This window comes from Panthera pardus, unplaced genomic scaffold, assembly GCF_024362965.1.
Source record: "Panthera pardus isolate Hobbes unplaced genomic scaffold, ASM2436296v1 HiC_scaffold_21, whole genome shotgun sequence".
NCBI lineage: Eukaryota > Metazoa > Chordata > Mammalia > Carnivora > Felidae > Panthera > Panthera pardus.
The window spans coordinates 810,717-821,673 of record NW_026526777.1 but is presented as its reverse complement, the minus strand read 5'-3'; the positions used below and the strand labels follow the sequence as shown (position 1 = coordinate 821,673).

The 10,957-nt window shown below is 64.2% G+C and overlaps 1 protein-coding gene across 1 annotated transcript; it reads left to right on the top strand.

The window, feature by feature from the left end:
• The first annotated feature begins 1,553 nt into the window (after positions 1-1,553).
• On the top strand, positions 1,554-9,741 carry UBE2Q1 (ubiquitin conjugating enzyme E2 Q1). Its single transcript, XM_053908730.1, has 13 exons — positions 1,554-2,084; positions 4,175-4,279; positions 4,615-4,719; positions 5,257-5,307; positions 6,720-6,860; positions 7,157-7,241; positions 7,668-7,728; positions 7,876-7,966; positions 8,073-8,131; positions 8,219-8,267; positions 8,480-8,575; positions 8,772-8,838; positions 9,267-9,741. Exons 1-13 carry the CDS (start codon positions 1,758-1,760, stop codon positions 9,296-9,298), a joined length of 1,269 nt encoding a protein of 422 aa, XP_053764705.1. The 5' UTR covers positions 1,554-1,757; the 3' UTR covers positions 9,299-9,741.
• Positions 9,742-10,957: the final 1,216 nt, after the last annotated feature.

The window sequence follows — 10,957 nt, the reverse complement described above, 5'->3', positions numbered from 1 at the left end:
ATTTCCTTCTAATCAAAACCCTTTTAGAAATATGGAACTCAGGGGGCACCTGGGTGGCTCTGCCGGTTAAGCTTGTGACTCTTGATCTCAGCCCGGGTCATGACCTCACAGTTCACGAGATCGAGCCCTGCGTCCAGCGCTGACGGCACGGAGCCCGCTTGGGATTCTCTCTCTCTCCGTCTTTGCCCCTCCCCTGCTGTCAGAATAAACAGTTTTAAAGTTTTTTTTTTAATGAAAGTGAAATATGGAACTCAGGATTTTCCAAATGGCCGCATCTGTGGATATTTTGGGGGAAGGATCGGAGTCAAGTGGTGTGACAATCTCCTGAGAAGGCGTCAGAGAAAGGCAGAGTGGGACAGGCCAAGCACTCTGCTTACTGTGTGTCCTCAGGCAGCCACGCCTCTCCCCCACTCGCAAACCTGCTGGGGGTACTAGAAATACCTCCAAGACACCCTCAGGAAGTGCGAGTTCTCACCCCAGCCTTTTATGCTACCAGCTTGAACACCGACAAAAAGGGAACGTGCAGCTAACCCTTCAGGCTCCCCAAAGGAAGTCACCGGCCCCAGGAAGGGCAGAACTCGTCTCGATCACCGTTAAACACCCAGAGTCAACCGCCACAGATTGGGGAAACGAGGCGCCCAGCACCCGGCACCGGGGCGCACAGCCCGCCCCCAAGGACTCTCTTTCTAGTCCGGGGTGGGGAGGGGTGGGGAGGGGGAGGAAGGTGGCCAGGGGCCCAGGCGCGGGGTTGGCCCTCGGCGGAAGCCAGCCCGGGCCACCACCCCGCCCCCGCGCTGCTTGATCCTCGGCGACAGTGCCACCTAGCGAGGGCCAGGGCCACCGCGGCAGGCGGCGCCCACCACGGCTGGGCCAAGGGCCGTGGTCGGCCGGCCTCAGGCCCGCGGGCCACACCGGCGCTGCCCGGTGCCCGGCCCGCGAGGGAAGCCCACGCAGCCCCGCAGCCTCGTCTCCGCCCGCGGGGACTCACGAGGCGAAGGGTCAGGTACCGGCCGCGCGGCCTTAAGGGGCCAAGCACCGCACGGTGTCTCCCTCCGTCCTTTGGCGCGGGCCCTGTACGCACTGCCCCGCCCGGGGTCACCGCACGGACGAGGAAACTGAGGCTCACAGGGGCGGTGGCGAACCCAAGGTCACACGACCAGCTGGTGGCGGGGCGGGCACGAGCCTGCAAGCCCCGGGAGCCGCCGCATTCGCCGTGAGCCCCCAGGGGCGCAGACGCGCGAGCCCCGCACTCTCTCTACACGCCGCCGCGGCTCAGGGACCCGGACAGGAAGCGACTCCCGCGCGAGGGGCCCCCTGGGAAGCACGCGGCGCCGGGGCACGTGACAGGGGAGCGCCGGCCGGGCCGACGCACGGGCGCGCGCACGGCGAGCGTCAGCACGCGCGGAGGCGCCGACGGAGCCGGGCCCAAAGCCCCGGGTCACGTGTGCAGGGCAGCAGGCGAGCACCGGGGGGCGGGCGTGCGAGAGAGGTCACGTGAGGGAGGCCGGCGTCGCGCGGTCACGTGAGGGGCGGGGCGGGCCGCCGGAGCGGAGGGGGAGGGGCGCGCGGCTTCCGGCGGCTGGGGGCCGGCGAGCGGGGGGGCCCCGTCCCGGAGGCGGCGGCGGCGCCATCTTGGCGAAGGGGGGATCAGGAAGTGCGGACCGCGGCGGCGGCGGCGGCGGCGGCGGCGGCGGCGGAGCCCGAGCGGAGGCCGGAGGCTCCCGGCCCGCCGGCCCCGGAGCGGAGCGGAGCGGAGGATGCAGCAGCCGCAGCCGCAGGGGCAGCAGCAGCCGGGGCCGGGGCAGCAGCTGGGGGGCCAGGGGGCGGCGCCGGGGGCCGGGGGCGGCCCGGGGGGGGGCCCGGGGCCGGGGCCCTGCCTGAGGCGGGAGCTGAAGCTGCTCGAGTCCATCTTCCACCGCGGCCACGAGCGCTTCCGCATTGCCAGCGCCTGCCTGGACGAGCTGAGCTGCGAGTTCCTGCTGGCCGGGGCCGGAGGGGCCGGGGCGGGGGCCGCGCCCGGACCGCATCTGCCCCCGCGGGGGTCGGTGCCCGGGGATCCCGTCCGCATCCACTGCAACATCACGGTGAGGACCCCTCCGCGCGCCCCTGCGCGGCCCCCTGTCAGGCACCCGGGATCGCCCCACACCGCACGGCTCTTTGCTCTCCGAGGACCGGGCAGGCCGAGTTCCCCCGCCCCCCCCTCGTCGGGGCCCGGCGCCTGCTCCGAGCGGGTCACACTCGCCGCCGCCGCTGGAGGTTGTGCACCCGGCGTCCGCCGCGCACCCCGACATATGGCGCCTCGACTGGCCCTTTCCACCGGCCCACATCCCGTGGGCCGTGATTTGGCCCCGCGCGGCTTTACCTGGCCACCTGCGGAGGCCCCTTCCTTCTTCCCCTGCTGTCACTTTTGGGTTCCAGGCCTGTGCCCTGAGCTCAGCCGCGGGGACCCACCTGGCCTGGAACTCCACGTTTCCGTGATACCTCCTTGTCGGCAGTGCCTTTGACTTAGGACGTTGCCACCTGTGGGATCGCTGCCCAGGCACCTCTCCCGAAGCCCCCCTTTGCTCCCTGAATTTTTACTAAGGAGCGGTTCGCAGGTCACGGACTCTTCTCTGTTTTGGTCTCCCTTTTATTCTGGTGTAACCTCGAACTGTCCTCCTTTTGCCCCAGCTGGTAGCAGATCTCCTCTCTCCTGTTCCCTCGGAAATCTCCCCTTGCCAGGGGTGGGTGCCTTTCCCAGCAACGATGGTGATGACTGAGGACGGCGCCCTTGATCCTGAGCAGCTACAGTCCCTTCTGTGCCCAGTGAACACCATCGCACATGAGGCTAAGCCAGGAGACATCCTGCAGGCCTCCTGCCCCATGTGTCCTCAGACCTCCCCTGAAGGGGGGCAGCGACTGAGGACTGGGAGTGCTCAGTGCTGCATGGCCTGGCACTTACCTGCTGGGACAGTAGTTAGGCAGCAGGGGGGCCAGCGCTTTACCCAGCAGGCTGTCTGCACCCTGGAGGGAGTAGTCAGGGGAAACACTGACCCGTGAATCGGGTGGTACTTGGGGGCCTGGTTTCCTATCCCTTTTCCTCCGTTGAACCAGGTCAGGGTGCGGTGAGCCTCAGCCTGGGCTGGACGGTGCTCCCCCAAAGCGCATGTGTCCCATTTTTCCCCGTTTTTTTTCCCCACCTTTTTCCTACTAAAAAGTTGAGATTGGAGAACTGGGTGTGGTTGAGTCAGGTGAAGACTTGAGTATCTTTCATGATTGCTTCCCTCCAGCGTTTGAGGATTAGCGCCGTGACAGAGCTAAGACCCCTGCAGAAGCGGGTGGGGGGAGCCCCCTGAGTTGATTCTGTTCCCGAAAGGCAGGAATGCCCCCTTCTCTTCTAGCTGCCCATCTAGTTCCGTCTTTGTCCCCAGAAGGAAGCTAGGCTGCGAGGCTCTCAGTCCAATTCCTTGTGGCCCCCATAAAGGAGACTTGGCGAGAACTATGCCTCCAGTTTTGGGCAGATGGGGGAGTCTGGTCAGGGTGCACTTGGTGCCTGGTCTCAGGAAGCCTGGGAATGTCAGCAGCGTGGGCTTCCTCCCCCCAGCCTGCCTCGTGGGGCCCTGCAGCCCGCGCCTGCTCGAGGGAGAGACGGGGGAGCTGGCCCGTCAGCGGTTCTGTGGGGAGTGACCGGGTCGGAGGCGTCTTCCTGCCACCCTTTTACTGTTGGGTTCTGGAGGCTCAGCCTAGCGTGTGGCTTTCCTTCTCCAGCTGAACCGAAAGTGACCGGCAGCCTTCGTTGTTTTCACATCGGCGTGATTGTGACAAGGGGTCCCTTCCTGAAATCACCGTGGAACTCGAGGAGCAGAGGGCTGGAGGGCTCAGTGCCGGGTGTGGGACAGGCCGCCCGCAGCGCCGTGCGTGGGAAGCCTCCCTCCCCGCTGGTGGCGCGGCGGCGCTTCCCTGGCTCACTCCTGAGAAGAGGAAGGGTGTTCAGGCTGTTTGGAAAGGGTTCTCTCGGGGACTTGCTCTGCTCTGGGATTTGTTGGGAAGCTGGTGGGATGCCGACCTGCTGAGCTGGGCTTTTGTCGGGGGCGGAGGAGCAGAGGGACCAGAAGCCTTGGGGGACGGGAGGCAGGCAAGGTCTGCTCTTCCCAGGGCTGCCGTGCTGACCACTCTCTCTGCTCTTTTCCCTCAGGAGTCCTACCCTGCTGTGCCCCCCATCTGGTCAGTGGAGTCCGATGACCCAAACTTGGCCGCTGTCTTGGAGAGGCTGGTGGACATAAAGAAAGGGAACACTCTGGTGAGGGGCCGGGTTGCCGGGCCGAGGCTGCCCTCTCCTCTTATGAGGCCCACATCGTGGAGACGCCTCGTGAAAGGAGATGTATTTGGGAAGGGGGCGGTACAGTACGTCCAATCCCCGGGGGCAGACTCCGGGGCAGGGGTGCGGGGCGGCTTACTAAAGCCGGAGGGAGAGCCTTGCACCAAACCCAGCCTTGGTCCAGGAAACCCCCACACACGTGGTCCGTGAGATCCAGAGGACCAGGTACCGGATCGGGGTTTAGGAGCTTGTCCACACACGGGTCCATACTGGGGTGGGGATGAGGTGTCTGACGTCACCGCCGTCCCCTTTCCCAGCTCCTGCAGCATCTGAAGAAGATCATCTCCGACCTGTGTAAGCTGTACAACCTCCCTCAGCACCCAGATGTGGAGATGCTGGACCAGCCCCTGCCGGCCGAGCAGGTGAGCAGGCGGGGCCCTGGGCCCGGTGGATACCCGCTCGCGGAGACGTGCTTGCGGTAACTCCTCCGCACTTCCGGCCGCTGCAGACGCCTGCACGGGTCGCGACTCTTGGCCCTTGTCCTTCAGGTGGGGATGTAGGTAGATGGGCACTGGTGCCCCCAGAACTTCCCCAGGGGCAGCGAGCTCCGTGTTGAGAGGAGGGGGAGTTTTTACCACCGGCGGTAGCGGTTGGTGGCCTTTGGGGACCCAGGCTGCTGGGGGAACCGGCGGCTGGTGTGAGTCTAGAGACGATCGAGTCAAGGAGAGGCTCCTCGGACCGGGACGCGGGAGGTGGGTCGTGCGGCCACCGTCCTCTTAACGTGTGCACGTGGTAGGAGAAGGACGGGCCGGTAGTGAGGTCACTCCCCGGGCCGTGGCTCCATCCTGACCGGCTGGCGGCACGAGGCAGGGACACAGCCGCCAGACCCCGGGCTCCAGGGCGGAGGTCAGAGGCCACGTGCTGAGGCTCTGATCGCTGTCTTTCCCTCCCGGCCGCAGTGCACACAGGAGGACGTGTCTTCGGAAGACGAAGACGAGGAGATGCCTGAGGTAGGGTTGCGCCCCGGGGCGGCACTGGCGGGAAGCTGTTTGTCAGCAGCACTGAGCACCCGCTGTATACAGCGTTCCAATGTAGACCGGGGAGAGAGAGGACTGAGGACAGGTTTACTGGCCTAGAGGAGCAGCCGGTGTAGCCGGAGACAGGCCCCCCGCAAGCACCGAGGACAGCCGAGTGCTGAGGTCTTTAAGCCAAGTAGTCCACGAGGTCCCTTTAGGGGCCCTTGGAGTCGGACCCGGGCTCCCATCCTGTACCCAGCTGGGGAAGGGACTCCCCCAGCTGTGGTTTCCTCGTTTCCAAGGCAGCTTGTGACACCTAGTACGTATGAGTGTCGTGAGGGTGAGATGCGACGCCGCGTCTAAAATGCCCCACGTGGTCTCTGACGAATACTAAGTAACTTTGGTCCGTTCTCCAAAAACGTAGGCGCTTTTACAGAAAGTAACGTAGTAGTTAAGAACCCGAGCTTCAGAGCCACATGGAGTCCGGCTCACGTCTTAGCTCCGCCGAGGGTCGTGCGGCTTTGGGCATGGTGATAAACCTCGCTAGGCCTTAGCTTGCTCCTCTGTAAAACGGGAGTAACGGCGGAACAGCAGCACGGCGATTGTGGGACGTCAGCCGGGGCGTGTGGGGTCTGCGACAGCACCCGGCACGGGACAGGTGTTCGTGGATGTCCGCGGCTAGCGTCGGAATTAGGAGGTTAGTGGCAGCTGCGTTGTGCCAGGGTGAGGACGCCGCTCCGGTGACACTTCTGCTCCTGAGTAGCTCCGCTGGGACCTTAGACGCACGAAGGGCCGTCACACATCTCTCGGCCGCCGGCCTCTGCGCCGCCCCACACACAGCGAGCTCCCTGCCCACCTGGGTTGGGGCGCACGAGGGCCCAGTCCTCTTCCTGACCTCCTCCACCTCGTTCCCCTTGGCCTAGGCGCCTCCGCAGACCTGACCCGGGCCCCGCACCCACGGGGAGGGCAGGAGACTTGTGCCCCCGTCTATACTACTCCTGGGAATCGTAGTGACCCGGTGAGAAGTGAGTTCTGAGCCACGGTGTCAGGCCAGCGTCATTCCAGGACTACAGAGGGGCCGCTGCTATCAAGGGAGAGTGTCAGGGACAGCTGGAGCGGGGTCGGTCTTGGGGACAAGATGGCCGAGTCCCCACTTGCCTTCCTGGGTCCTGGCGGGGTCCTGCCGCCTGAGACCGACCAGGAGATTTTCTTGGTGGGCGTGGTGGGGCCGGGGCACTCTGGACCCGGAGCTGGCTGTGTCCATCCGTCGGTCTGCTGGACCGACCATTGTCCTGTACCCTTTGACCCCGGCCAGGTGGGACCGGGAAGGCAGTGGCCCCTCTGCATAACCTGTGTTGGTTCTTTCCTCCCCACCCCACCCCCCCCCCCGTCCCGTGCCCCCCTAGGACACGGAAGACCTAGACCACTATGAGATGAAAGAGGAGGAGCCGGCCGAGGGCAAGAAACCCGAAGACGACGGCATCGGAAAGGAAAACTTGGCCATACTAGAGAAGATCAAAAAGAACCAGAGGCAAGATTACCTGAACGTACGTGCCTCCCGGGGAAAGGCCGGGCCGAGGGGTTGGAGGGTCCAGGCCGGGAGGGGGGGCGGGGAGAGGCCGGGCCGAGGGGTTGGAGGGTCCAGGCCGGGAGGGGGGGCGGGGAGAGGCCGGGCCGAGGGGTTGGAGGGTCCTGGCCGGGAGGGGGGGCATCTGCGGGGCATCCGTGTGGGGAGCAGGCCCCTTCTCCGGTGGGCTGATCCAGGGCGCCTGCCGGGCCACCCCCCCCTGTCGCGCGCGCCCCCCACTCAGGAGCGCGGATGTTTGTGTCCTGTTCCTCCCAGGGGGCGGTGTCTGGCTCGGTGCAGGCCACTGACCGGCTGATGAAGGAGCTCAGGGATATCTACCGGTCACAGAGTTTCAAAGGCGGTGAGTGCGGGGCGCCAGGAGGCGTCTGAATCTTGATTTCGGCTCAGGTCACCACCTCATGGTTCGTGGGTTTGAGCCCCACGTCGGGCTCTGCACTGACAGTGTGGAGCCTGCTTGGGATTCTCTCTCTCTCTCTCTCTCTCTCTCTCTCTCTCTCTTTCTCTCTCTGCTCTTCTCCGACTCGTGCACGGGTACTTTTTCTCGCTCTCAAAAGAAACTTAAAAAAAAAGTCCTGGGATACGTGAACATTTACGAACTCTTCAGTCTAAGAATGCAGCTTCTCAAGCCATTGGCTTAGACTGGGTGTTTGTCCATCGGGGTGAACCTGGAGTCTTTGATCTGTGTTCTGTCGGTCCGGGAGGGGTTCTGCATCGGGGACCGTCCCCCAACCATCCTGACCGCACCTGTCGTCTTCCCTCCTTCCAGGAAACTATGCAGTTGAACTCGTGAATGACAGTCTGTACGATTGGAACGTCAAACTCCTCAAGTGCGTGGGGGCTGGGCAGCCGGGGGGGGGCGGGGGGGGGGCGGGGGCATCTCTGGGGTGCGGAGGGGCTCATCCCTGAGCTGCCAGTGGTTGGCCGGGAGAGCGGGAGCCGGGACCAGGGGTCTGAGCCCAGGCTTGTTGCCTCAGAGTCGACCAGGACAGCGCTTTGCACAATGATCTCCAGATCCTCAAAGAGAAAGAAGGAGCCGACTTCATTCTACTTAACTTTTCTTTCAAAGTAAGGCTTCTGTTTGTGCGGCTCCCCCCGAGCCAGGCTCCTTCCCTGCCCCGCAGAGGGCGGTCCTGCAGGCACTGGCCCCTCTGATTTCTCTCTTTCCTCTCAGGACAACTTCCCCTTTGACCCGCCATTTGTCAGGGTCGTGTCCCCGGTCCTCTCCGGAGGGTGAGTGGCTGCTCGGCAGGGGCGGAGGGTGGGGAAGGGGTGCGGAGCTCTTGACGGGCAAGCCGCCGACTCCCCTCCCTCCTGCAGGTACGTTCTGGGTGGAGGTGCCATCTGCATGGAACTTCTCACCAAGCAGGTGAGCCTGCGTCCCGCGGTGGCCCGGGAGGGGCTGTGCTGACCGCGGTGCACGCTTGACTTCGGGTGACAGGCAGGGCTTGCACCCGCGACCCACACGGACAGCCGAGGGCTGGCTCCGAGGTGCCCCCGCCGGTGGAGGGGGGCGGTGTCAGGCATCGGGGCCCTTCGGACACCCTCCTGACCCGCGCGCTGCGGTGCCCCCGTCCCCAGGGCTGGAGCAGCGCCTACTCCATAGAGTCTGTGATCATGCAGATCAGTGCCACGCTGGTGAAGGGGAAGGCGCGAGTGCAGTTCGGAGCCAACAAAGTAAGCGGCCCGGCCCCGGCCGCTCGCGCCCAGGGCCGAGGGCCGAGGGCAGGAGGCCTCCGGCGGGAGGGCGGTGGGGCTGTGGTCCCCGGGCAGAGGGTCCTCGGGCGGGAGCCGGGGTCTCTGGGGGGCGGCTGTGGAAGGTGGCGGCCGTCGGGCCGCGGCCGGCCGTGCTGACGGTGGCGTCCTGTCCCAGTCCCAGTACAGCCTGACGAGAGCACAGCAGTCCTACAAGTCCCTGGTGCAGATCCACGAGAAGAACGGTGAGGCCCGGGCCCGGGGGTCGCACTTCCCGCCACAGCCAGGACCCCTTCCTTGGGTTTCTAAGCCTTTACCGCCCATCACACGGCGCCTGCCCCCGTCCCGCTGTTCCCCCCCATTCTCCCCCGCCCCCATTCTCCGGAGAAGGGCCCGAGGGGGTAGCGTCCACACCCCTGCCCCGGAGAAGCACCGCCCGCCCAGCGCACAGGTGCAGGCCCTCCTGACCACCCTTCCAGAATGCTCATCTCACTGGGTCATCTCAGATCGGGCGCCTCGTTCTCCCCGTCTTCGTGGCCTCCAGTGGGCAGTTTCCCAGCTCCCCGACACCACCTGCGTCCCGATGACCCCGGAGGTGCCCTCCCTCGGTATTGGGGCCAGGAGGAGGGGCTGGGGCCTCCACCCGGTGACTGTCCCCTCGCCTTCTCTCCAGGCTGGTACACACCCCCGAAGGAAGATGGCTAAGCCCGGGGAGCCGCCCTCCTCCTCCCCAGGCGCCACTGGACCAATTACCTTTGAATGCTGTGTTCGGATCTCACGCCGCCTCCGTGGTCCTTCCCTCACTTTTCCCGGACGTGACATAGCTCTGCCTCTCGCGGGACAATGACGGCTATTGTAGGCGCTAAGGGAAAACAGAACTGTCAAGTACTCAAGACTGACTTACAGACCAACCAACCACCTGGCTGGAACCCCTGCTAGCAGGCACTCTTATAAAAGAAACTTTCGAGCCTCCTTATATTGCTGGAAACTCAGCTGTGCTCCAGACTAGAGCCTCCTTACCTATGCTATGGATTTTTAATTTATTTTCTCTTATTTCATGTACACTGCTTTTTTTGGTTACAGTGTATGATGGATGTGTATGAAAAAAATGTATCTTTGGGAAAACAATTACAGTTTGTTAATTTGAAGATGCTGGTCTTGACTCCTCTTTTTCTTCCCGCCTCCCGCCCCCCCCCCCCCCACCCCGTGCCTCCCTGGCAGTCGGGGAGGGGCTGGGCCCAGCCGGCCGGGGGAGAGGCTGGAGCACTGGGTTCGTCCCCAGGTCTCTCCCCGCGGCCACCAGCACTTGCCATCCCCCACCCCCCCGTGAAACGCGAAGCCCAGCATAGCTGCTAAACCACAGCGGAGCCAGCCGCAACGATGACCTTGATTCTTAGGACTTTTCTTCCCTAGTCGCAGATGTTTCCAAATTTCTAAGAAAAAGATAGATTTTAGAGGCCGCTTCAGAGAATTGCTTCTACGTGAATCGAGGGGGTGGGGGACGAGGCCCTCCCTGGGGAAGGTGGCTTCAACCAACTCCCAGTGACTGCGGATGCCCCCTCGCTCCAGCCTCCCGCCTCATCTGGGCTCAGCCCGGAAGCACGTCGTCTGGCCGGGAGAATCCGGGTTCTCTGAAGCCGCTTGCCTAACGGGTCCTGCTGGAAGGGTTAGCTTCGGGGGCTCGCTCTGTACCCGGGTTCCCACCCGGGCTCTGGACACTGCGGGTCCGGGGCGTGGGGTCGGGGGGAGACCTGCCTCTGGCCCGGCTCACGCACACTCGCCTCGGGGCTGCGGCGGCCTCTGCGGACCCCTCTGCCTGCAGACTGGGGCCGGGCCAGGCGAGGCTAGTGCAGCCGCTAGTGTTAGGAAGCCCGGAGCCAGGACGCCACCTGCGAACCTGCAGGCTGCCAGCACCCCGCCCTGCCGCGTGGGGGACCCGGCCGGTCTCCGTTTCCTTGCACGGATTCGAAGTCCCGCGGCGGCTGGACAGCTGCCCACGCCGCCCGGGGCTGCGCTGACTGCCCACGCCCACCTGATCTGGGTGCTGACAGACGCGGAGGGGCCCCCCCAGGGTGGGAGGGGGGCGGGGAGAGACCCGCCAGAGAGCGGGGGAACTTACACCAGCCCTGAGCAGGGTGTAGACTGTGTTTTTAGTAACGTGTGCTGTGAGCTGTCCTCTGTATAATGAATTTTGTAATGTATTTTTCTCACCTACCAAAGGATGAAACAAAATTATTTAAATAGTTTGGCTCTAATAAAACTGATTACTTTTTTATTCGTAAATATTTAAACAATGTCTGCACCCAACCCGGGGCTGGAAGTCACAACCCTAGGATCAAGAGTCACCTGCTCCACCAGCCACGG

Excerpts from the sequence above, each read along its gene's own strand:
- UBE2Q1 (XM_053908730.1), top strand. The coding sequence starts at position 1,758 with ATGCAGCAGCCGCAGCCGCAGGGGCAGCAGCAGCCGGGGCCGGGGCAG. Across the intron at positions 4,720-5,256 it reads AGCCCCTGCCGGCCGAGCAG|TGCACACAGGAGGACGTGTC; the intron begins GTGAGCAGGCGG and ends TCCCGGCCGCAG. Across the intron at positions 6,861-7,156 it reads AGAGGCAAGATTACCTGAAC|GGGGCGGTGTCTGGCTCGGT; the intron begins GTACGTGCCTCC and ends TGTTCCTCCCAG.